The sequence below is a fragment of the Arachis hypogaea genome, chromosome 17 (genome assembly GCF_003086295.3).
Source record: "Arachis hypogaea cultivar Tifrunner chromosome 17, arahy.Tifrunner.gnm2.J5K5, whole genome shotgun sequence".
Classification (NCBI taxonomy): Eukaryota; Viridiplantae; Streptophyta; class Magnoliopsida; order Fabales; family Fabaceae; genus Arachis; species Arachis hypogaea.
In genome coordinates this window covers 109,690,236-109,717,131 of record NC_092052.1, presented here as the reverse complement: position 1 = coordinate 109,717,131, position 26,896 = coordinate 109,690,236, and the positions used below count along the sequence as shown (strand labels likewise).

The following is a 26,896-nucleotide window of genomic DNA, read 5'->3' as shown; positions in this document are numbered from 1 at the left end:
ATTTTAGGATTGTATAGAGTATGTGTATGTGTTAGGTGAGAACTTAAGTTAGTCAAAGATTCATATGATAGCTCACTTGGCCATATATATACCCTCACCCTTACCTTAGCTCCATTACAACCTTGAAAAGCCCTCATGATATTTGCATTTGTACACTTGATAATTGTTGATTGGTTAGATGAAGAACAAAGTTTTAGAAAGCATGATTAGAGGAGATTTGAGTGGTTTAACCCCAAACACTTGAGTGATTAGAGTTCATATACAAATCCAGTGAGGGTTCAATTGCTTATTTCCATATGTCCATATTTGATCATTGCTTGTCTTGTAAGTTTGTGAACTCTTTTGATTAACTCAACTCAATTGTGAATGTGCTTTGATATGATTGATTTAGTCCTTGATTGTGCATATATGATTTCTTTTGGAAATTTAACTCACTTTGACCACATATATGCTTTTATATATATATATATATATATATATATATATATATATATATATATATATATATATATATATATATATATATATATATATATATATATATATAGTACTTAGAATAGCATGATGCATGTAGGTAGCTTGCATCTAGATAGGTTGCATTGCATAAGTTCTACCATTTTGCCTTCACTCTTTTGGTTCTCTTGAACTTAGCATGAGGACATGCTAATGTTTAAGTGTGGGGAGATTGATAAACTCTATTTTTAGGGTTTATCTTATGCTTAATTTAGTAAATTTTATCCATTATTCTCACACTTATGCATATAATTCGCATGTTTTATATTTTCCTTCCTAATTTTATGTTATGATTGAAAACATGCTTCTTTGGCCTTAAACTTGCTAATTTTGATTCCCTCTTATTACCATTCGATGCCGTGATATATTTCCTGAGTGTTTTCAGGGTTTATAGGATAGGAATGACTTAGAGGATGGAAAGGAAGCATGCAAAAGTGGAAGGAACGCAAGAAAATGGTGTTTTGAGAAGCTGGCAGCGACGCGTACACGTGACTGGCGCAAAAGACGAGCGATGCGTACGTGTGACCCACGCGTACGAGTGACCCACGCATACGCGTGACCAGAATTTTTGCCAAGCGACGCATACGTGTGGACGACGCGTACGCGTGACAAAGCGTCACGTGCTGCATTACACAGAAGACGCTGGGGCAATTTTCGGGCTCCTTTTTGGCCCAGTTCCAGGCTCGAACACACAGAATGGAGGCTGCAGAGTGGGAAAATCATTGAACAACTTTCATTAACATAATTTTAGGTTTTAAATGTAGTTTTCTAGAGAGAGAGGCTCTCTCCTCTCTCTAGGTTTTAGGTTTCTTAGTTTTAATTCTTCTCAATTTCTGAATTCTATCTTATTTTAATTTAGTTTCTCTTCTACTTTTAATTGTCCTAGCTTTCTAGTTTATTAATTTCCCTTGTTGATTACTTTATGTTGCTATTTTAGTTTATGAATTCTCATGTTAGATTCAATTTTCCTTTATAATATAATTTGAGGTATTTCATAATTATTATTCCTTTCTTCATTTGTTATTATTGATGTTTGTAATTGGCTGTTTAGATTTGATATTCCTTGTCAGTTTCTATGCTTTTATGATGTGCCTTCCAAGTGTTTGATGAAATGCTTGGAAGGGTTTTAAGTTAGATTTTTATATTCTTGGCTTGAATTGATTAATTGGAGACTCTTGAATCATCATAAGTCTCTTGTTGATTGATAATTGAAAGTTACTAGTTGATTTGAATTCCACTAACTCTAGTCTTTCCTTAGGAGTTGACTAGGACTTGAGGATTCAAGTTGATTTATCCACTTGACTTTCCTTCATAGTTAGAGATTGACTAAGTGGGAGCAATGGACAATTGATATCATAGTTGACATTGATAATAAGGATAGGACTTCCGATTATCAATCCTTGCTAGGACCTTTTCATAATTATTAGTTTATTTTCTTATTATTTACATTCCTTGTTCAACCTTTCAAAAATCCAAAAAGATATTTTCTCGTAACCAATAATAACTACACTTCCCTGCAATTCCTTGAGGGACGACCCGAGGTTTGAATACTTCGGTTATTATTTTTATTGGGGTTTGTTACTTGTGACAAACAAATTAAATTTGATTGAGGTTTAATTGTCAGTTTAGATCTAGACTTGCAACGCAACTATTTTTATGAAATTCTTTACCGACGATTTTTCCGCCGTCAAAAGCCTTAGCTTGCATAGAAGAGAAGGAAAACTAGAAGGATGGAAAGAAAATTTACTCAATCAAGTGGGAAAAGAAACCTCTCATCAAATTAGTGGTTCAAGCCATTTCGGCCTATGCTATGGATGTGGTTTTATTTCCTAAAGGGTTCTGCAGAAAACTAAGTGCCAAAGCTGAAAAATTCTGGTGGAGTTCTAATAATAAGGATTTTAGCATCCATTAGAGAAGTTGGAGAAATATTTGTAAAAGCAAAAGAGAGGGGAGTTTAGGCTTCAAAGATTTTCAACATCAAAATCTGGCCCTTTTGGCAAAGTAGGCATGGAGGATTTTAGAAGAACTAGAGGCAACTTGGGTTAAAATAATCAAAGCCATTTATTTTTCAACTGAAAGCTTTTGGGAGGTGAGAGTAAAGGAAGGTGCATCTTGGGTATGGAAAAGCATCATACAAGGGAGAGATTTCTTCAGAAGGAAGGGAAAGTGGATGGTTGGTAATGGCAGAACTATCAATATTTGGGAGGATTCCTGGATATACGACATGGGGAGGGTTTTCAGAGAGAAAAATAAGGAGGTAAGCTTAGTGGAAGAGCTGATAAAATGAGGAGAAGGTTGGGATGAATTAAAGATTAAAAGAATTTTTTCGAGTGATATAGCCAACATGATTCTCAGAATCCCGATAAGCATAATGGATAGAGAGGACACTCTGAAATGGCTGTATAAGTTGGATGGATGCTACTCGGTTAAGATGGGATATCATGCTGTTAGGAAGGAAGAGAACAAACAAAATCTGAATGCACCATCAACAAGTGGAGAAGACAAGGAGGTGTGGCAGAAATTTGGAAGCTTTAGGTACCACAGAAAATAAAAATATTTATGTGGAGGGTGGCTCAAAATATCTTACCAGTGGGGCCAACCTATTCAGAAGAAAACTAACAAGGAATCCCATCTGCCTTATTTGTAATGAGAGCATTGAAACTACAGAACATACCCTCTTGCTATGTTCCTGGACCAGGGCAGCCTGGTTTGAGGCTCAATGCCAGCTCAGTCAATCAACATAAATTATCTCTACTTTTGGGAACTTGTTTCTTATAAATGTGAGAAAAATTAGAGCAGACAAGGACAAGAATCAGGATATAATGATCAGTAAACTTGCTTATTTATGTTGGGAGATATGGAAAACGAGAAATTGGGCTTCTTTTTAGAATTTAGCAGTCGATCCTAAAACTACAATCAGACGAGCCATCACAATGGAGAAAGAATTTAGAGCAGCAACCAAAGAGGAACAAATAGCAACAAATACTAACATGTCAAAGAAAAGGAGAACAGCTACCTGGGGGTGGATCAAGGCCAATGTGGATGCAGCCTTCAACTGCAATTCAGGAGAAGGAGCAACAGCAACAATAATCAGAGACAACAGGGGGAGACTCCTCATAGGTGCTTGATGAATCCACATTTTATGGTATTTATTTGTTTAAATTGAGTGGATTTTATTGACTTTTCCCACATTTATTCACCAAAATAGCATGGTTTTGTAAATTTCTCCTAATTTGTACTTAATAGTAAAAACATACTTTTTAGCCCTTATAATTGCTAAATTTTATTCACTTTAATCCAATTTGATGCCTTGATGTGTTTGTTGAGTAATTTCAGGTTTAGAAGGCAAGGATTAGATTGAAGGAATGAAGAAAAAGCGTATAAAAGTGGAGAATTCATGAAGAAATGAAGTTTGAAAATCTGTCCAGTCCCATGTACGCGTGACCAGAGACTTCATCAAGCGATGCGTATGCGTGACCCACACGTACACGTGACCAGAATTCGTCAAGTGACGTGTACGCGTGACCCACGCGTACGCGTGACACTCAGCACGTGACTTCATTTAATGCAATACGGTGGGGGGAATTCTGGGCTTCCAGAGCCTAATCCAACTCATTTCTGAAGCTTTTTTAGGCCAAATTCAAGAAGGAACAAGGGGAGAACAATTAGGTTTAGAAAGAATCATGCTTTAGGTTATATTCTAGAGAGAGAATCTCTCCATTCTCTCTAGAATTAGGTTAGAATTAGGTTAATTTCTCTTAGATTTAGGTTTTATTTCTTGTCTTGATCTAGTTTCCTTTACTTTTCCGTGTTCTATTGCTTTAATTTTCTTAGTTATTCTTGTTAATTTTGTATTTTGGTCACTTTTATGTTTATGAACTCTTTGTTGATTTTAATTTTCATTAATGCAATTTAGTGTTTTTAAGTTTATTGATATTTAATTGAGTTGTTATTATTAATTTCTTGCATTTGGTAGCTTTAGATTTTATTTTTATTGCAATTTAATTAACATACTTTTATTTTCGTGCACACCAAGTGTTTGATAAAATGATTGGGTTAGTTTTAGTATAGTTTTCCATACTCTTGGCTTGGAATTGAGGACTTTGGTGACCTTGAGTCATTGATGTCCATTCTTGATTGATATATTAGGGTAGCTAGTTGATTTGGTTTCCACTAACGCTAGTATTTCACTAAGCTGATTGGTGAGTAGGCTAGGACTTATGGATTGAGATCAATTATGCCTATTTGACTTATCCTCGATGTTAGGGTTGACTAATTAGGATTAACTCTTCATAATCATTATATATTTGTAGTCAATGGCTAGGATAGATAACCTTAACTCTCAATCCTTGCCAAGGGGTTTCTTAGCATTTGAATTTTTCTTTCTCTTGATTAATTTCCTTGAGTTTGATTCCTCTTGATATTTAGTTATCGTTTGTTTCTTTAATTTCTTGCTATTTATATTACTTGCTTCTTGCATCAAACCCCATTCCCTTCATAGCCAATAATGGAGTACTCTATTGCAATTCTTAGGGAGAACGACCCGGGATTTAAAACTCCTGGATAATTTGATTTGAATTGTAACAATTCTTTGAATTAAACTTTGATTGAGGGTCAATTATCGGTTTGAAACTATACTTGCAACGAAGAAATTCTATTTTGTGAAATTCTGAACCCACCTTTGGCCTTCATCAGTGCTACGAAAAGAATCATGGCAAGCTCAGCCCTAACAGCAGAGGCAACATCGATTAGAAATGCAGTCATCCTAGCCAGAAACCTCAGCTTAAATAAAATTTTAATTGAATCGGATAGCCTTCTCATGGTACAAGCACTAAAATCAAACAATATAGGAGGCGAATCAGAACCCATTCTAAGACATATTCTAGATTGGATGAAAGAAGTGGAGAATGGTGGACTTACCTGGACCCCAGGGAGGGGAACCAATTGGCACACATGGCGGTAGCAATAGAAGCTGAGTGAAAGCTGGATAGGAATTGACCTGGGAACCTGAAGAGAGAACTTTTGCGTGGTCTAGAATTCAGAATAAATTTCCGTTGCAAGTATAGCTTCTAAACCAACAAAAGTCCTTTCTTACAAACGTTTTGGTTGTCACAAGTAACAAATCCCTTTAAAATTGATAACCAAAGTATTTAAACCTCGGGTCGTCTTCTCAAGGAACTGCAGGGAGGTATGTTCTTATTATTGGTTATGAGTTTTGTAAATTGGGGTTTTGAAAGTAAGGAACAGGTAATTTAAATGACAAATAAAATAAATAAATAACTGTAAAATAAACTCTTGGCAAGGTATGAAAATTCGGAAGTCCTATCCTAGTTATCCTTATCAATGGTGATGAGAATTATATTTTGCTCTCCACTAAATCAACCTCTAACTATGAAGGTAATTCGAGCGGATAAATCAATTTAACACCTAAAGTCCTAGTCAATTCCTAAGGAAAGACTAGAGTTATAGGGAATTAAATCAATCAGCAAAGATAACAATTATCAATCACGATGAGTTTGACAACTCAAGAGTTACCAATTAATCAACCAAAGCCAAAAGGGAAAATTCTAAATTATTCATATAATTGAAGGAAAGCAATCGTAATTTTGAAATACCTCAAATTATATTAAATAGAAATTCAAATCTAAACATGAATGGTTCATAAGCCAAATTGGCAACAAAAGTAATTAAAGGAAAGTATTAAAGTATCTGAAAGTAAAAGAGAAATATAAAGTAAAAGGAATATTGAACCTGATAAGAAGTTGGAATACTAAATTGAAATAATGAGAAATCCTAATCCTAAAAACCTAAGAGAGAGGAGAGAACCTCTCTCTCTAAAAACTACATCTAAAACTATGAAAAGTGAATAATTGAAGACATGATGATGAATGGATGAATTCTCCCACTTCATAACCTCTGATCTGTGCCTTCTGGACTTGGATCTGGGCCAAAAAGGGTTTCAGAAATCGCTGGGAGCATTTTCTATAATTTCAGGTGCGTGGCGTCTGTCACGCGTCCGCGTGGGTCACGGTGTCGCGTCATCTGGAGTTTTTCTTATCACGCGTTCGCTTCGGTCATGCGTCCGCATCATCTGTGTTCTGCTCAAGGCACGCTTCCGCGTAAATCACGCGTTCGCGTCGCTGCCTTTTCGCGCTGGGCATGCGGCCGCGTCGTCCATGCGTTCGCGTCGCTGCCAATTTCTTCAAAAACTCCATTTTGTGCTTTCCTTCCATTTTTGTATGTTTCTTTTCCATCCTTTAAGTCATTCTTGCCTTAGGATATCTGAAACTACTTAACACACAAATCACGGCATCGAATGGTAATAAAGGGTAATTAAAATAATTATTTTTAAAGCATAGGAAACATGTTTTTCACATATATCACATATTAAGGAAGGGAAAGTAAAACCATGCAATTTACTTGAATAAGTGGGTGAAGGGTTGAATAAATCACTTAAATTGAGCACAATATATATCATAAAATATGGGTTTATCAACCTCCCCACACTTAAGCAATAGCATGTCCTCATGCTAAGTCCAAGATAAAGAGTAAGGTAAGGTCAAAGTGGTGGAATCTCATGCAATGCAATCTATCCTAAATGCAAACTACCTAAATGAATCATGCAATTCTAATTGTTATTCACTTGTATATAAAACTTACATGTAGTTAAATTAATTCACATTCTCAAGAAATCATATATGCATAGCCAAACCCTAGATAATGTTAAAGCACTTTTACAATTGAGATGGGTAAAAATATTTTTCAAACTTGCAAGACAATTAACAATTTAAGCAGAGACATATGGTGATGAGCTATTGAACCCTCACTGGATTTTATGTTTACTCTCTAGTCACTCAGTGTTTATTGGGTTAATCACTCTATTCTTCTTTTTATCCTTACTTTCTATAACTTTGTTCTTCATCTAACCAATCAATAATTATAGAATATAGGCATACAAAAATCATGAGGTCTTTTTCAAGGTTGTAATGGGGCCAAGGTAAAGGTAAGGGTATATGTATAAGGCTAAGTGAGCTAATTAAGTGAATCCTTGATTAGTCTAAGATCTCACCTAACATACATATTTTGTAATTCCAAGTTTCTTAACCTATTTGCCCAACTTTTCTCACCTTGTATTGCAAGCTCATGCATTAACTTTAATTTTGTCCCATGTGCATTGATTCTTTTTATTTTTGCAATTGGGGAATTTTTTTGCATCCCCTTAATTAAATACCGAAAATAAATTTTTTTTATGCATATGGTAATTCAATTGTTTTGATCTCACATGAGCATGCTTCCCAAATTTTTTTTATTTTGAAACATCTTTATTCTTTTTAACTTTCCACCTTTGTTTCTATCATCCATGTTCCCATAAAGTTTCCCACACTTAAACAATACACAATTTCTATCTTAAGCTAACCAAGGATTCAATTTGGGATTTTTATTTTATTTTTCTACTTAAGGCTAGTAATGTGGTTTATAGAACAAGAGGGGATTTCAAAAAGCTCAAGGGGGCTAGCAAGGGTGATGTAAAAGGTAGGCTAATTTGGGATAAGTGAGGAAAATTCAAATGATGGCCTCAATCATCTCTTAGTATGTATCTATACTCTATAATTGGACATATAGATTAAAACAAAGTAAAGAACACCAGAATAAAAAAAAAAAGAAGGGCGAAACACACAAGAATAAAAATTATGGTTTGAATGTAACCATACAATTAAGCTCAAAACTCACAGGCTGTGTGTTCTCTAGCTCAAAAATCATATATCAGTTATACATGTCATGCAAGTAGAAATTAAGAGTTCCCATTATTCTCAATGTAAATCTTAGGATGCCTTTAAAGTTTTAGTGTTGTTCCTTGATGAAATGTTGTTAACTAACTAACATGTACTGCTATATATACAAGGTGTGTGGATTGTTTTTGATTATGTTAAAGTCTCTAGTTTACTTCCTTTTTATTTTCAATTTAAACGAAACTATTATATGCTAAAAGGGTAAACTATACTAATTAATCCACATATTCTATAACTGATAAGTTTAGAATTGCAACTAAACTAAATGGCTAAAATATAAACTAAAGTGCAAAATGCAGAAATAGAGTAAAAATACAGCAAAAGAACAATGTATAAGTACTGAAAAATAAAAATAAAGATAAAAATACAGAAAAATAAACAAAATAAGATAGAAAGAGTCTGTAGTGGTTCACCAAAAAGAAATACGCCAGGGATGGCGACCTCCCCACACTTAAAATAAAGCATCGTCCTCGATGCTCACTCAAGCTGGGTATGAAGGAGTGTCATCACTGGAAGGATGGGCTGCTGGAGTCTCTGTGGTGGCCTAAGGATCTGCAGACTGGATGAGGGTAGGAGGATCTGTCTGCTGCAGTGGAGGCTCTGACTGGATAGGAATCTCTGGATCGGTGGCCTGAATCTGGTGTGGCACCTCCTGCTGTGGCACAGCCTGCTCTGGTCCTGCCTGTGCGGCCTGGGTAGGTGTCTCCTCCTCGTGATCATCCTCCTCCACCTCAGATCTATCAGAAGGGGTGTCAGGCTCGGAGGGGATGTCACCGCCGGATCGGATCATCAACTTGACGTGCTCATAGCGTCGCTTGTTATGACGCTCCATACGATCCAAGCGGGCGAAGAGTCGATGCACCAAATGGTAAATAGGCTCAGAAGCAGCTGGAGGTGCAGTGGTGGTAGCTGGGGCAACAGTAGATGAAGAAGGGGCAGCTGAATGGGTGGCTGTCTCATCAGGAGCGGTGAGGAATGGAGGCCTGTAGCCTAAAGCCAGAAACTTCCTGCTGTGAGGAATGATCTTCTTGCAGTCTGCAGCAGTCGGCTTCGCATCAGCATCCTCCCAAGGCACGTCAGCTCGACGGCCTAGCTGGGTAACCAGGTAAGGGAAAGGAAGGGTGCCTCTGACATGGACCCTGGCCATAAAGTGCCGGATGAATCGTGAGAGGTACAGGTCCTTACCCTCCATCACACACCAGAGAAGGGTGATCATAGTGACAGGTAGCTCTGTCTCATGAGTGCTCGGCATAACAAAGTTGCTCAGGATCTGGTGCCAGAGCCGAGCCTCATCATTCAGATACATCAGCTTGATTCCTTTAGGCATTGTGGTGTTCTTACCCATGACCCATGGGACAGTCGGATCAAGGCTATCCTCTGCTTGACAGCATCCCAGTTAAATCTCAAAAAGTGCATGTCCTCTTCAGCCTTTTGGTAACCGTCAGGCTGATCTGACTTAGGCTGAAGCTGCAGAATATCCTCAATGGCCTCTTCAGTGACCAGTATCTGTTTCCCTCTGAGGTGCACTGCATCCAGGGAAGTCTTGAAATAATTGCAGTAAAACTCTCTTACCCAGGAAGCATTGACCTCTGTCAGGTTTCTCTCCAAGAAGAACCAGCCTCACTGTTTGATCTGATCGGAAGTGTACTGCTGTAGTTCTTCTGAAATTTTCAGAGTCCGCTCCAGGTACAGGTTTCTGGAGGTGGCAAACACTTGATACTTCAGCTCACAGTATCGATTTGCAAATTTAATTGGATCATTGGCAGGGAGGAGCTGGTCAGCCTTCTCCTGCGGGGTAAAGTGCTTTTCCCGCCAGGAGTCATCATGCATAATCTCCAAGATAGACATAGAGGATTCACCTCTTTTCCATTTGCCAGTTGTGACTTTGCTTTTTCCTTTTCTTTGAGGGTCAGACATCCTGAAAAGCAGAAAATTCAGGATATAAAGGAAGAACAGAGCAGGAAAATAAGTAGGCAAATAGCAATATAAGCACATAGTGGCAAAATAGTAGTAGAATTATGAAATGAGTTGAATAATTGTGCATTTTGGATTGTTTCGGAGTTAAAAAGCTGAGATGAGGAATTACAATCCAAAATATGTTATAAGTAGAATATCTGTTAATTAGGAAAAACAATAACCATGCCATGAGTTAAAAAAAATTAAAAGAGTTAGTCAAAAAAGTGGAGGGGGAAGTTAGAAAGTTAAAAGTGGTTAAAATTGAAAAAGAGGTTAGAAAGCGAAAATCAGTGAGTTAGTAAAAATAAAGTCAGAGTAAGTGGCATGATGATCGGTTTCTAAGTAACAAGAATTTCACAATTTTAAGCAACAGTCAACTCATACTTAAGCAAGGAAATCAGGTTGTTGATGATTCATATAGATATAAAAATAGCAAAAAAGTAAAATCGAATCATCAAAAGTGCAATTTATTAACCAGGAAATCGAAAGGAATAAGAATGCGGGCACGTGCATTCATGAAGTGGTTTCGGAAAAGCTAAGTAATGCCAAATTCAAATTTCCAAAACCAAAACATGAATGAAAATCAAAACAATTTACAGAAAATTGGGCAGCATTCCGACTAAAAATGGATGTTCCCGGGTAATAAACAGCAAGCAGAATAGTTTCTATAAATTAAAATAAAGCTGCAATTACATATACGGAATATGAACATGAAAAAGCAGTGTAAAAAGCAGCATGAAACAGTAAAGAATATCATATGAACATTATTAACATCACAGCAACATTAGAATTGCGAAATTGATAAAACAAGAAGCACGAACAGCGCAATTATCAGGCCTAAATCCACTAACCACATCCTAGCTACCTAACCACCTAGAATCCACTACAAACATGCATCTCTAACTAGCCTAGTTTGAACAGAAACTAAAAAATATGCAACTAACTACGAATGGGGGAAAAATGGTGTTCGGCGGAACCTGGTATGCAGATGAACTAAGGTAAGGCTCAGAGAGATGGCGGTGGTGAGATGGCGGTGTTGGGGGGGCACGGTGGCGCTGTGGTGGAGCAGGGTGGTTGGCGCGGCGGTTGGTGGCTATTTGGTGGCAGGGGGTTTCGGGTGGGGGTAATGGTGGAGAGGGGGTTCAGGAGGGAGGAAGGAAGGGGGTGAGGGTGATGGTGGTGGGAGTCGTGGCGGTGATGGCGCGGTGGCGGTGATGGCGCGGTGGCGGTGGCTGGCCGCGGTGGTGGAAGGGAGAGAAGGGAGGGGAGAAGAAGAAGGAGAGGGGGTGGGCGTCGCGATGGGTTCGGGTTGGTGGGGGTGGTGCGGCGGTCGGAGGTGGTTGGTTTGGTGGTGTTGGAAGGGGGCAGAGAGGGAGCAGGGGGGTTGGGGATGGAAGAATGGGGACGCGATGGGGGTAGGGTTCGCGTCACTGGGGGTTAGTGAATTTGAATCCACGCGAACGCGTGGGGCACGCGGTCGCGTGGCTAGGGTGGAATGGGGTTGACGCAATCGCATGGAATGGGTAAAAGGATGAATGACGCCGTCGCATGAGGCACGCGACCGCGTCGCTGGAAATTGTACGAAATGCACAAGTCCAGCGTCGTTTCAGCGCAACTCTCTGTCTCCATTTAGGGTGTTGTGCAATCCACGCGACGCGGACGCGTCGCTCACGCTTTCACGTGAGATGGGTATTTTGCAAATGACGCGTTCGTGTGATGGACGCGAACGCGTGAGCCATTTTGTGCTAAACGCACAACAGCCGCACGATTCCAGCCCAAATTTCTGGGCGTCGGATTTTTACGCCGATTTTCAGATCACGCGTTCGCGTGATTGACGCGGACGCGTGGGAGGTGGTTTTCGCAACTGACGCGAACGCATTAGCAATGCGGTCGCGTCGCGCCCTCTTCTTTTTTTTTTTATATATGCAGGTATGCAATTATGTAGTATGCAATGCTAATGCAAATTCTATGAATAACATCCAGGTTCAATAAAAATAATATAACATAAAATCAAACAGTACGAAATAAAAATTGAAAAAGAAATGACCATACCATTGTGTGTTGTCTCCCACCTAGCACTTTTAGTTAAAGTCCTTAAGTTGGACATTGGATGAGCTTCCTGTTATGGTGGCTTATGCTTAAATTCATCCAGAAATCTCCACCAATGTTTGAAATGCCAACAGCCTCCGGGGTCCCAAACTAGGCATGTGAAGCCTTTGAGTATCTTCAAACAGGTTCTCAGGCTCCCGGGGTGACGAATGTCAAAATAGATTCCAGGATCCTAAACTTTGCATTTAAATCCGCCTTTGTCTTGATCTATATTCTTCGATCCGGGCGGTTTAGAAATTGTATTCTCACCAAGATGACCAAACGTCTTCCAAGATCCATTCAATTGAACTTGATACCAATCCTTGCACTTCGAATTGAAGCGTGGAACCTTATTGAATCTTGTATACCAGCTCTGAGTACGAACCATTTTCCTCTTACTCTTAAAGCCGCAGAGAGCTCTAAGCTGGCCATCTGTTTCAAGCAAACCATATTCAAGTGGAAAAGTAAAGATAAAGGTTAAGGATTGTACCCACTTGAAGCTTGTATTAGGTGGTAATGGCCTTGGGATAGGTGTTTCCAGTGGTTCTGTAAGTTCTACTCCCTTGTAATCTTCTGTGAATTCCTCCACTTCCTTGCAAACTTCTTCAAATGCAATCACATCTTGATCAAAGTCTTCGATATCTTCCGCATCACTCAAGTCATAAGTTGGAGGTTGAGAAAAATCTACCTCGACATCATCTTCGTATTCGCTTGGATAAGGTTCTTCAATCTCAGAGAATTCATGTGCGGATGCGAGTTCATTACTAGGAGAACTTGACTTGAGACTATCATCATCAAGGAAACTTGCGTCTTGGGTTATTCCGTCTAGTTCTTCATGAAATACCTGCTTTGGGAGTTGTGCACTATCCTCCTTAGCATCAATTGTAACGTCCTTGACGGAATTTTTCACAACTCTGGATTCCCATGGAGGTTCAGCATCTCCTAAATCTTCAATTAGTACTTCTTCTTCTTGGATAGTTTGAGCTTCCTCTAATTGTTCCAGAACAAAGTTATGCTCATTACTGCCCACTGGGGTTTCTAGTGTCTCCTTCATGCTACGTTTGTCATTCGATTCTCCACATAAGACTATTGGAGTTCATTGAGTGTCTAAACGTCTGGAAGATAATTGTTTTATTGGTATGCATTGTAAAGTGGTCCTCGTCTGTGATACTGTGGAGGGTGTTGTTGCCTAAAGGGTTGATCAAGTTCTCGTGGCTCCATCCATCTTTAATTGCTCTGACCTTGATGCATGTTCCTGCTATAACTTCCGTTCCCTTCAACAATATTAGAACCAAACTCAAAGCGATAGGGGTGAGAATTCATAGTAGCTAATGGAAATAAAAGGAGAAAACAAAAAAAAAACAAGTAAAAGAAAAATATTTACAATAACCAATAATAACGCACACGTTTGCAATTCCCCGGCAACATCGCCATTTTTGAAGAGAAAACTTTTGCGTGGTCTAGAATTCAGAATAAATTTCCGTTGCAAGTATAGCTTCTAAACCAACAAAAGTCCTTTCTTACAAATGTTTTGGTTGTCACAAGTAACAAACCCCTTTAAAATTGATAACCGAAGTATTTAAACCTCGGGTCGTCTTCTCAAGGAACTGCAGGGAGGTATGGTCTTATTATTGGTTATGAGTTTTGTAAATTGGGGTTTTGAAAGTAAGGAACAGGTAATTTAAATGACAAATAAAATAAATAAATAACTGTAAAATAAACTCTTGGCAAGGTATGAAAATTCGGAAGTCCTATCCTAGTTATCCTTATCAATGGTGATGAGAATTATATTTTGCTCTCCACTAAATCAACCTCTAACTATGAAGGTAAGTCGAGCGGATAAATCAATTTAACACCTAAAGTCCTAGTTAATTCCTAAGGAAAGACTAGAGTTATAGGGAATTAAATCAATCAGCAAAGATAACAATTATCAATCACGATGAGTTTGACAACTCAAGAGTTACCAATTAATCAACCAAAGCCAAAAGGGAAAATTCTAAATTATTCATATAATTGAAGGAAAGCAATCGTAATTCTGAAATACCTCAAATTATATTAAATAGAAATTCAAATCTAAACATGAATGGTTCATAAGCCAAATTGGCAACAAAAGTAATTAAAGGAAAGCATTAAAGTATCTGAAAGTAAAAGAGAAATATAAAGTAAAAGGAATATTGAACCTGATAAGAAGTTGGAATACTAAATTGAAATAATGAGAAATCATAGTCCTAAAAACCTAAGAGAGAGGAGAGAACCTCTCTCTCTAAAAACTACATCTAAAACTATGAAAAGTGAATAATTGAAGACATGATGATGAATGGATGCATTCCCCCACTTCATAACCTCTGATCTGTGCCTTCTGGACTTGGATCTGGGCCAAAAAGGGTTTCAGAAATCGCTGGGAGCGTTTTCTGTAATTTCAGGCGCGTGGCATCTGTCACGCGTCCGCGTGGGTCACGCGGTCGCGTCATCTGGAGTTTTCCTTATCACGCGTTCGCTTCGGTCATGCGTCCGCGTCATATGTGTTCTGCTCAAGGCGTGCGTCCGCGTCAGTCACGCGTTCGCGTCGCTGCCAGTTTCTTCAAAAACTCCATTTTGTGCTTTCCTTCCATTTTTGTATGTTTCTTTTCCATCCTTTAAGTCATTCCTGCCTTAGGAGATCTGAAACTACTTAACACACAAATTACGGCATCGAATGGTAATAAAGGGTAATTAAAATAATTATTTTTAAAGCATAGGAAACATATTTTTCACATATATCACATATTAAGGAAGGGAAAGTAAAATCATGCAATTTACTTGAATAAGTGGGTGAAGGGTTGAATAAATCACTTAAATTGAGCACAATATATATCATAAAATATGGGTTTATCAGAACCCTCCTAATCTGATACAAGACATACTTGGGAAGGAGGCTCGTCTAGCGAGTAGGATTGGATCAAATCCATTTGCAGGTTGGGCACAGGCTCCAACCAAAGTTGAGCATCAAACAATTCAAGGAAAGTAACTTACATCAGGACTTCGGGAAAGAAGCTCACAAACTTACTTGGGATGCACAGTCAACACTGGTTTCAACCACCCAACCTTAACCATTCAAGAAATCTCCACGAGATATCAAATTAAGGAAAATAGAACAAAGAAGGAGCAACAGATCCACATGGAGAATCAAAGACAAGATGCAAGCCAACTCGCATTAGAAATTGGAGAAGCAGGGATATCCGTCCTCGAAATTGCTCTCTCTGCTTTGGATTTAAGGGGCAGGTCCACAACACAAGGCGACAAGTTTAGGAGAACCATTCCAAGCTACGACAAAGGGGAAGCAAAGACGAATCATCACTGAACGTCCATAGTCGCAATTGAGGTTCCAAAGCATTCCCATGAGCTGTGAAAATGGCTTCAAATACCATATAAGAGAGGTCACTATGGCTCGTCAACCGCTTCATCTTCTTCATTTAGAGCATGGCTTTAACGTTGTTGTGAAATCGGAACGGGTCTTTTCAATTCGATTTTTTAGTAGCCTTAGCCCCAGACAAAAAAAAAAAAAAGAGTAGTGAGAATGAATCTTTAAATTTTTTTCGATTAAAAAAAATAAAATATAATTTCTAACTCTTTAATTTTTTTTTTTACATTTTTTTTATTCCACTAATATAATATATGATAAAAATTTACACTTTACTCAAAATTAAGTCCCGTGAGATAAATGATAAAATTTTTGGTAAGTGTAAGAATGGAAGGAGAGAGGAGCACAGAACAGAACGTCAGAACTCAGAACCCTTGAGCGTGTGATTTTGCGTGTTTGCTCTTCGAAATAAAATTTCGATACATGGTTGCTTACTGCCATTCAGCAATTCCACTCCTTATGCAACCCTCTCACTCCCACACCGCCAAATTCCAAAGGTAAACCCAATCTCACTTCGCTGCTCTTCCTCTTCGATTATTCTGGTTTTGGAATCCACAGGTTTCACTTTCATTCATCATTCATTTTCGTCTCAAACCTCCAACTATATTTGATATTCCTGCCTTGCAATACTTCTCTTCCTACTCTCACGCGTAAATTGATTGATGATTGAGATCCTAACTACAAACATTACTTGATAATTTAGGATTATTCGGCTCTTCTTCCATTATTTTTGAACAACATTTTAGTTGGTTATAGGCTTGCATTTGTCACGTACTCACGTTAACATGAATATGTTTTTGCACTGTTTCTGATCTAATAGGCAAGAATAGCAATTTCAGGTTAAAAGGTTTCCTTATTCACCGGTTCATCTATCGTTATTCGATTTGCTTTTGCTGTAAATCATTACAATTTTCTATAAATCAAAGTATACATGGCATTCATTTCAAAAAGATGTAAGCAATTATCAAAGTGCAAGTCGATTTTTTTAGGTTCTGTTGCACATGGTCTGTTCTACTTTTTAATTCATTTTTTTTGCTTGTGTTTGTAGGAGTAAACAGAATGATCATAGATTCATAGTAACATTTAATGCCAACTCCATTTTTATTGAACTTTTGTTACATTTCTCATTAAAATGCTCTTCCAAGATGATTATGCCTAACAATGAAATTGTTCATTGAAACTTGGGCAAGCTTTCAAGAAAGGGTGTTTTCCATAAGAATTTTATTAAATTAAGTGTTGATTTATGAACATTTCAATAGGTGTAGATGGACGTTGAAGTCGGTAATCAACCCAAGCAAGAGCGTTCAAGGACGAGATGGACTGCATCCCTTGACAAGATATTTGCAGATTTGGTTGTCAAGCAGATTCAACTAGGGAATAGACCAAACAATGTTTTTGACAAGAAAACATGGAATCACATTCGTGATGAATTTAATAAGCAAACAGATCTCAACTTCAATAATAATCAGTTGAGGAAGCATCTAGATGTTCTTCGGACACGCTTCTACAATTTGAGATCTGCATATGATCAAAATAATGACTACGTGATAGATGATTCCTGTTGCATTGGCTTTGAACTATGGGATGACATTGGGGTAAAATAGTCTATTATTAAAAATAGCATTGGTGTTGTCTATCGCTATTTTCATTATGAAATTTTTATAGGTTTTGTCTACAGGAACAACCTAGGCCTGAAACAGTTAAAGTGAAAGATTGTCCAATATACGAGCAACTCTGCACAATATTCACAGATTCAGCTGCAGATGGGAAATATGCCCAATCTAGTCACTACCAAGAGTTCAACAAGTCTGTCGGGATCGATGCTGCCGGCTCAATTTCATGTCCGGAAGCTGGGGTTTCACATTATCGGAACCCATCATCAATGAAGTCCTTACAAGGTAACACCTCAACTGCAGAGAAAGTAACAAAGAATTCGTTAGATAGGAAGAAGAAACGTCCATCTCAGACGCTAATTCCTAGTCTGGATCAAGATAGCTGCGATGCTATAGCAGAAGCCTTGCTAGAGATGGTTGCTGCTTCAAGGTTAAGGACAATTGTTCCAACTGAAAATGATGATAAATTCTCCATAACTAACTGTATTAGGGCTCTGGATGAGATACAAGGCATTGATCAACTTCTCTACTTTTCTGCATTGGACCTTTTTGAAGACCCTACTTTAAGGGAGACCTTCATTTCTTTAAAATGTGATAAGATACGTCTGACATGGTTACAAGGGAAGTGTGGTAAGAGTGCCTTCCGTTAGATTTAGCCCAGCTTTAGCTGTATTTAAGCATATTAACATTGTCCATATCTTGTGGATATGATTCCATTATTATTCTTTCCAATGTGATTATAGCTAGCTATTTATACCTGACCTATTGTGTTACATACTTACATTTGCTTATAAATTAATGCTTGAGCGTTGAAGTGTGATCAGTAATCAGTTAATTTTGGCTTGAATGTATGAGTTTCAACATTTCGATAAACAAACGAAATCTGCAATCATTTTTGTTTCAAATGAATTTTGATTCTAATGCATTCTAATGATAGAAAAATTGAAATAACTATTTGATTTCTTCGATAGGAAATTGATCAATGACAAAGTTTCAATATGTCAATATTGATATGAGATTTATGCTATATAAAAAGGTGAATTCTAATATGACTATATTACAGTAGCTATGCAAGTGTTGTTGACATTAAAGTCACACTTATTAAAAAAACATTGTTTAACAATAAAAAAAAATTACTTTACCTTTAACAACACTTTTTTAAATATCATAACTACCGTAACAACCGTAGAATAACCTTAAGTCAATTCAGCTTTTAAACCCTGGACAGCTGGACTTGAAAACAATTCATCTAAACCATCTCTGATTCTTTAGCCATGCGTTCATTCTAAAGCATAAAGTGAGAAAAAAAAAAATTCAAGTGTCTAATTCTTTAGCCTGTAATGAATTCAAATTCCACATAAACTTCGACTGTAGAAACTAGAAACTCCACACTAACAAAAATTCAAAATTTGCAAAATTCAAATGTTCCTGCAACCTTGTAAGTTGTAACTAGGTCCTACATCTGTAAAACTCGAGCATTTCTTCCTCTAATGGATGGGTATTGCCTGTTATGACAAGGCAGTGTAAAGGGGCTCCAAAATCAACCATCTGCAGCTGCTTCATTGTTCCAGCTATAATCATCTGATCGTCACTTCCTAGCCGAGCAAACCCAACACACTGGGTATCTTCAGTGTAGGCTGAATGCCAAAGGGAAGGAAAAGTTGTATTTAGCTTGTTAATAATATTTCTTATGAGGGTATCAAAGGGAATTCTACAACTATGATAGTAAAGAAGATTTGTTCTTAACCAGCACGTAACAACATATCAAAATCAATCAAAAACATTTTAGCATGCCAAAGAATTAATTATAGTCCAATGAAGAAGCATAGCATTTATGATTGAGGAGAATTTCGAACTGACCAGGTTGTTGGCGCTCTTGCACAACCTCCAAGAGCTGCTCAATGGCTGTGTTTATGGTCATATATCTGGGGGGTTCATAGGTTTTTCTTCCTCTGAAAAAAAAAATGCATCAATAATGAATAAAACCAAGAGGAAGAAGTTGAGTAAACCAAACCAAACCAAACCCAACCTTGCCAGAGATTCGAGGGTGGGCTCCTTTACACGAATATCTGCAGTGAACCCATCGAATTTGAAAATCGAAGTAGAATTTGTCAACACAGAGAAATAGCAGAGAAAGTAAGAGAGTAGGTGAGTGAGTGAGTGAGACCTAACAAGCAAAGTGTGTGGAGTCCCATGGTTCGATTACTGTGAATCTTTTCATAGAAGCTATCGGGCCTCCAAGAGCCAGTGAAGAACGGAATGGAAACAGTTTCGCCATAGCGATAGAGTTGGAGACCGCAGATGCCAATAGCATTCATGACAGAGGCATTGTGCACACTCTGGACATGAATCCCCATCTTCTTAGCTCTAACAACAAGGTCAGTGTGGGTCGTGGCCCCAAAAGGGTCCCCAACAACGAGGAAGGCAACATGGGAGTGGCGAGCTTCTTCAAGAATGTGATGGGCTTTCTCTTCCACCATCTCTCTGTCTGCTAGAGTTATAGTTTTCCCATACAGCTTTTCCAGGTTGGAGAGGCCATGAGAGTCGAGCCCAAATGAGAGGAGGGAAGTGTAGGATTCCATGTAAACCTTTTCGCAGCTCTTCACTGCTTCCAACCCCCTCAACGTTATGTCTCTCTCATCTCCCAATCCTAATCCAATTATGAACAGCATTTCTTCTTCTTTCTGTCTCTGCTTTTTCCCAACTGTCCACCCTCACTTCCTAGTTTAGTCTCAACTTGTCTTTAAGCCATAAAACCCCTAAACGCCATTATCCAAACCTCCATTAAAACTGAACAAATCAAGTATATAAAATTACTCAAGAACAAATGCATATACTAAGAGTACGCTCGTTATGGAATAATATCTTAATAAATTATATTGATTTTTTTTCTAATCCTCTTTGATATTTTCCTAATTTTGTTCCCTAATTATGATATTCTAATATCTTAAACCAGACAGGGACTGAAAATGATTTCGCTTAGTGAAAAAATTGAAAGCTCACCTGCACTCACTGCAGAAACAGACGCAAAGTCAGGGGCGGACTGGGGACTTGGGATTGCAGCACCATTGCAGAGGCAGGCTACCGGGCGAGGAGGGTTGGCCGCAGAGGAGAGGAGGCCGCACGCAGAGCTTCGGACGACACAGACAGACGCAGGGGAGCCACAACGGACGACAGGCACGCAGTCGGGGCACACGGCACGGCGGAGTGAGGTAGAGAGGTGAGACTTGAGAGTGAGTGAAGCTGTTCTCAGTTGGGACTTGGGAGAGAGTGACTTCAGGTGGGGATGAGGGTGTCGTTAGGAGACGAGAGTTTTTTATTTTTATTTTTTTAATTCATAAACCAAACCACATCTATTGTAGGATTTTTTTAAAAATAAATAAAAAAAAAAACTATCATTTCTATCTACAAGAGAATTAAACTTTAACAAATTTACTCATGAAAAAAAGAAAATAATAGTTATATTCATTAAAAATGAGTTCCATACCATAAAATTTTTGAGTTCTGTGTACTCTTTATTTTTGATATTTGATGTACTCCTTATTTTAAATTTTTTTGATATTTTTGTATTATTAGTACTCATATTTTTAGTAAAAATATTATATATACATTAATAATTAAATACTAAATTAATCGTTATGCAATTATGTATAAATATTGTTTAACTTATTTTAAAGTTTAAATTATATTTTTAACTTAATTTTTTATTTTAAATACTTATATAAATGATACTATTTCTACTCATTATCACTATTTTTTATAAAATAGAAAATCTATAAATTTAAAATTGATATAAAATAAAAATATTATATATAAAATATTATATATAAAATACAAAGATGTATATAATGGACACTCAATATAATTTGATGAAATAATAAATAAAAAAAAAGTGTACTCATGAATATTGTATGTGAAACAGTGATAAAATAAAAAAAACGTCAGTAATATATAAATCAAAGTATGGAACACGGAAACAACTAGTAAATCAAAACAATGGGCGTCGATTTACAAAACCATCAAATCAAATTGGTTTCGAATTACCTTGGGCGTTTTTTCATTCGATTTGTTGCCATTTTAACTATGCACTTAAATCGAATCCACTTGATTCGATTTTTGTTCACCAACATTTTTCACCTAATTCGAATCTATTAGAATCGATTTACTTCGTGTTTTAATAAATCGAATTTAATCAATTCAGATTTATATAGAAATGTGCTTTGGGACTTTTACGTTGCATTTTTTGATTTGAGACATTCAGTTAATATTGATATGCATTTGGTTTAATGAGGTGAATTGCCCATAAAATTATCCACATACTAAAAAATTACCTAAAAATTTCAAATTATCATTTTTCTAATCCTAATCTCAACACCCTTCTTTCAAACCTCAACATTTAATATCTTTTTTTTTTCATGAATTTCATTACTTTTAAGTTTTATCCTTAACACTATTACCACCACCGCTGCCACTAACTATCCGTCTCACCTTCCTCTTTCTTTACTGTCACAACAACACCACCACTACCATCACCAAAGTTGTGTTTATGCTCTATGCGAGTGAGAACACTCTTAGTCTATGACACATGAATTCTTACATAATTTCACTCGGCGTCCCACTTTATTATGAGTCTCTCTCTACTGATGCACCTAAGCTTCTCTCTCTATCCTCTCTTTTTATAATTTCTGGTTTGTGTTCTATCTCTACTACTTTGTAATCTCTCTTTAGCGTGACTGTAATATCTGTACTCATAGTCATCATTGTTACTTTCAAGATTAACGGTGGAGTAGTGGTGATTGAAGGTTTTTAAGAGGTGGTGGATTTAGAAAAAGAAGATGATTGCACAAGATGAAAAAGAAAAAGGTCAAGTGAAACAGGTGCTGCTTTGCCATTGCATCGCTGTCGTTGTTGTGACAGTGGAGAAGGAGGAAGGTGAGACTCACGGTTGGTGGCGATAGTAATGGTGGTGTTGGTGAAAGAGGTGACGGTTGGTGGCGGTAGCGATGGTGGTGTTAGTGAAGGAGTTGGTGAAATCCATAAAAAGAATAAAGGAAGGAGTGAGATTTGGAAGACAAGTATTGAGATTAAGGTTAGGAAAAAAGTAACTTGGAATTTTTAGGTGATTTTTTAGTATTTGGTTAATTTTGTCATACGAAACCTATATTTTATGAGTACAACTATAATTTTTTTTTTGTGGCTAGAAATGGTAGCTTACTCAAAAATAAATAAAACACATTTATCACAACTGAACTGGTCTTACGAATGAATCACTAGTTCAACCAATGGTTCATTGGTTCACTTGATTATCAAAAATTAAAATGCATGTCTTCACAAACATCTTAATAACAAGCAAATATCAATTCTTAGACATAACTAATAATACAAAAATAGATAATAAATTAGTTACTAGTATAAAATACCTTCTCAATTTAAATGAACAAAAAAAAAAACAAATCAATAAATTGATAATTAACAAACTAACCAAAAACCAAATTTAAATTTATTCTTATAGCAACAAATTCATCTTATTGATAATTTTTAATAACAAATTTTACTAATGATAATTTTCAGCAATAAAAAAATTTAGCTAAGTGATTATTTCAAGATTTGGTGATGATAATTAGTAACAAATTCAACTCAGTGATGATTTTCAATAAAAAAATAATTAAGGCTATGTTTGTTTGAAGGGAAAATGAAACGAAAGAAAAAGGAGGAAAGAAAATGGGAAGAAAAATGATTATTTTCCATTGTTTGGTTGAAGAGAGAAATGAGAGAGAAAGAAAAATTTTTTTCCTCTTCAACATTGAAAAAAAATAGAGAGAAAATTAATTCTCTCTCTACTTCCAATATTACTCTTTTACTTTTTTCAATATCTTTTATAATATAAGGATAAAATTGTCTTTTTATAACATTTCTTTCCTTCTTATTTTTTTTCCATCCAAACACATCTAAAAAAAATAAAAATTCACTTAATTTCTTTTCATTCATTTCTTTCCTTTCTATTTCTTTTCTCTCTATTTCTTTCCTTCCAACCAAACATACACTAAGTGATTATTCAGCAAGACAGCAAAAAATTCAAGGTTCAATTAGTAACAAACTCAACTCAGTGATAATTTTCAGCAACAAAAAAAATCAATTAAGTGATCATTCAGCAAGATAGCAACAAATTCAAGGTTCAATTAATAAAAAATTCAATTCAATGATGATTTTCAGCAACAAATAAATTTAGGCTAAATGATTATTTTAGCAAGACAGCAACAATTATAACATTTGGAAGCATCAAGCATGGCTTATGATCCAAAGTCCAAACTCTCGAAATGGAGCACCATCTAGATCCATCCAAAACACCTTTAAGATATGTAACACCCTACCACACAGAGTACACCTAGGGCATAAATCAAAGGTGGTGAGGTGCCACGACCTCTAAAACAAAATACGTAAATAGATATATACGAAGAATAGTTTAACTACGAGCCTTGAAAGAAAAATTAAATGAAACACCAACAGAAAAGTGCATCACTCTCAATCGGGTCAACATAGAAAAGTAGATAAGATCAAAGTTCTAAAATACAGACATCAAGCTCCAGACTCGACCCACGAAACTAAGCTCCAAAACATCAGAAAGTGTCGTTGTTGATAGATTTTCATGATGGACTAGTTAATCAGATTCAGGAAGAGAAGTCTGTAGAATTGAAAAGGATACCATCAATTGAAGAGATAAAGGATGTAGCATAGGATTTTGAGTCGTCTAAGACTCCTGGTTGTGATGGGTACAATATAAACTTTATTAAGAAGTATTGGGGAGATATTGGATCAGAATTTACTACAGTTGTCATGGATTTCTTTCAATTTGCTAAACTACCAAGAGATTCTAATGTACATAGGTGGCTCTGGCTCCAAAGTTTGTTGGAGCTAAGGAGATTAAGGATCTTCGGCCGATTATCATGGTAGGATATGTGAATAAGGTCATATCGAAGGTGTTAGTTCGGAGAATGAGGAGGGTAATGCCAGAATTAGTTGGGAAGACTCAGAGTGCTTTTGTGAAGGAAAGGAAGATCCATGACGGGGCTTTGATTGCATGTGAAACTGTGTAGTGGCTGAAGACGAAAAAGAAGAGCTCGGCGATAATTAAGTTGGACTTCCAAAAAGCCTATGATAGATTAAAGTGGAGCTTTGTGGATATTATACTTCAGAAGATGGGATTTAGCCAAAAATAGAGAGGGTGGATCAAGGAATGTGTATGCACGACATCTATGTCGATTCTAATAAATGGTTTGCCATCTAGGCTTTTAAGATGGAATGAGACTTAAGACAAGGCGATCTTCTTTCTCCATTCCCATTTGTTCTTATTTGTTGATGTCCTCTATAGGATGGTAGGAGAGGCAGTTAGACATGGTAAGATTGCTCTTCTGATGGTTGGGAGGGACAATATTGAGTTGACTCACCTGTAATTCGCAGATGATACCATACTCTTCTGCTCTAAGGAAGAGGTGTCTATCAGGAACAACAAGCGACTCCTGTAGGGCTTTGAGATGATGTCTAGTTTGAGGATTAATTTTAATAAATCTAGTTTGATTTCGGTTAATTGTGAGCAGGAGTGGTCACAAAAGATATATAGATTGCTGGGGTGTAAAGAAGCTTCGTTGCTAGTTAAATATCTTGGTATTTTTTTGGTAGTGAACCCGAAGTTGGGCAAGATATGGAAACCGATAATAGATAAAGTGGAAGAGAAGCTCAATTTGTGGAAAGCAAAAACGCTTAATAAAGCTAGTAAATTGGTCCTCATAAGATCTGTGCTTAATAGTCTGCCAGTTTATTACCTCAGTTTATATAAGATGCCCAAAATAGTAGCAGAGAAGTTAATTTCTTTGGCAAAAAAGTTCCTATGGAATAAGGAGGATGGCAAGCATGGGATATTATTAGTGAGGTGAAAATTTGTCCAAGCTCCAAAAAAGCTAAGAGGTCTGGGAGTGGATGATGTAGTTATTCGGAATACAACTCTCTTGTTTAAGTGATGGTGGCGATTTTCGAAAGAAGATTGTCCATTATAGAAGAAAATTGTGTGCTCCCGTAATGATTTGAATACAAATATAGTACTCTATTGTCAGCCTGCGCCTAAAAGAGGAGGTCCATAGAAGGATATATGGCAGTTACAAATAAAGGAATAACAGGTGAGAGACAATATGATCAGAGAACTATCTTTGGAGGTAGGAGCTGATAGAAAAATTTGATTCTGGGAGGATAATTGGGTACCATGTGGTATATTGAAGATCGTCTTTTCAAGGCTTTTCTCGTTCTCAAACCAAAGCGGATCGGTAATAGAAAATTGTGGGTTCTAGAATGGACTAGAGTGGATATGAAATTTTTAATGGAGAAGATAATTATTCCAATAGGAGTTGAATTTAGTTAACCAACTCCATAGAGTCCTTTACTCAGTCAAATTAACAAATGAGAGATAGGACTAACTAGTGTGAAAATTTGATAAATCAGGTGTTTATCCTACTAACTCCTTTGTGCAAGTTTTGCAGACTGAACTAATACCGGAGAATATTACAAGTTACAGTTTTACTAGTTCTATTTGGAGGAGTTTGGTACCACCATGAGTTAATTATTCACCTAGTTTGTGTTAGTGAACAGGATCAATACTAAGGAGAGATTAAGTAGATTTGGCGTTATTGATCAAAATGATAGTATTTGTGTTCTATGTAAAAAGAATACTGAGAATGATTACTACTTATTTATTAGTTGTGAGTTTACTTGATAGGTATAATGTGCTTGGTTGTTTGCCTATGATAAATCATGGTCTATTCCAGGAACAATTAAGCAATATTTTGATAGTTGAACATGTGTACCTATAAGAAATGAAGAACGTAACAGGTGGTTGATTGGTTTTTTTTATTTTTTTATTTATCATTTGGAGTACTTGACTGGAAAGAAACAACGGAATCTTTAGGAATAAAGAAACAAGTGTTGTAGAAGTAATCAACAAGTCAATTAATTGATACAAAGAGTGGAGTGATATTTGATACTTCTAGTTATTGATGACATTATTGGAAATGAGTAAAAATTAATTTTATTTACCTGTTTAGTATTCTTTGCATTGTTGCTCCATCTTATTGTGTTGAACTTTTTATTTCAAAAAAATTAAAAAGTAATCATAGAATATGATACTTACAAATTAAATTAAATTAATATCTGGCATGATAAAAAATAATATCTTTTCAAAAATAATTATATATAAATAATTTAAAAAGACTATTTTAGAATTTTAAAATTTTTTTAGCAACTGTTTTAAAATTATTCAAAATTATTTTATACTTTATTTTAGATACTGATCTATTTGTATCGAACACATATATATTTAACTACTATATGTATAAATTAACATTTCACATCAACAGTTATCATTAATAATTAACAAAAGAAATTCTATTATTTAACGAAAATAAAAATTAAATATTATTTTATATATTTTAAAAATTAAAAAAACTAAAATATGTGTAATTATAAAAACTTTAGGATTAATTCGGATAATT

General features: G+C 36.5%; 2 protein-coding genes and 1 long non-coding RNA gene across 4 annotated transcripts; 2 read left to right on the top strand and 1 right to left on the bottom strand.

Annotated features, from left to right (window-relative positions):
* The first annotated feature begins 16,035 nt into the window (after positions 1-16,035).
* Positions 16,036-18,183, top strand: LOC112766580 (L10-interacting MYB domain-containing protein). The gene is made up of 3 exons (XM_025812475.3): positions 16,036-16,244; positions 17,007-17,342; positions 17,426-18,183. The coding sequence occupies exons 2-3, from the start codon at positions 17,013-17,015 to the stop codon at positions 18,008-18,010; spliced, it is 915 nt and encodes a 304-aa protein (XP_025668260.1). The 5' UTR covers positions 16,036-16,244; positions 17,007-17,012; the 3' UTR covers positions 18,011-18,183.
* A 411-nt stretch (positions 18,184-18,594) lies between these two features.
* Positions 18,595-20,711, bottom strand: LOC112765890 (probable diphthine methyl ester synthase). Of its 2 annotated transcripts, none has more exons than XM_025811754.3 (5): positions 20,364-20,711; positions 19,528-20,150; positions 19,390-19,429; positions 19,221-19,312; positions 18,595-18,997 (listed from the first exon to the last, which is right to left on the bottom strand). In XM_025811754.3, exons 2-5 carry the CDS (start codon positions 20,030-20,032, stop codon positions 18,810-18,812), a joined length of 825 nt encoding a protein of 274 aa, XP_025667539.1. In that variant the 5' UTR covers positions 20,033-20,150; positions 20,364-20,711; the 3' UTR covers positions 18,595-18,809. The 2 variants fall into 2 exon arrangements, with proteins under 2 accessions (XP_025667539.1, XP_025667538.1); XM_025811753.3 differs by having other exon boundaries at positions 19,528-20,119.
* Positions 20,712-21,631: 920 nt separating this feature from the next.
* Positions 21,632-22,794, top strand: LOC140180840 (uncharacterized). Its single transcript, XR_011874840.1, has 2 exons — positions 21,632-22,048; positions 22,135-22,794. It is a non-coding gene; the product is annotated as an uncharacterized lncRNA (long non-coding RNA).
* The last annotated feature ends 4,102 nt before the right edge of the window (positions 22,795-26,896 follow it).

Bases quoted from the DNA above. Each gene is read 5' to 3' on its own strand.
- LOC112766580 (XM_025812475.3), top strand. From the start codon at position 17,013: ATGGACGTTGAAGTCGGTAATCAACCCAAGCAAGAGCGTTCAAGGACG. The intron at 17,343-17,425 runs GTAAAATAGTCT...TTTTGTCTACAG, and splicing joins AACTATGGGATGACATTGGG to GAACAACCTAGGCCTGAAAC.
- LOC112765890 (XM_025811754.3), bottom strand. From the start codon at position 20,032: ATGCTGTTCATAATTGGATTAGGATTGGGAGATGAGAGAGACATAACG. The intron at 19,313-19,389 runs GTTGGGTTTGGT...TTTTTTTTTCAG, and splicing joins ACCCTCGAATCTCTGGCAAG to AGGAAGAAAAACCTATGAAC. The intron at 18,998-19,220 runs GTCAGTTCGAAA...TTTGGCATTCAG, and splicing joins GCAAGAGCGCCAACAACCTG to CCTACACTGAAGATACCCAG.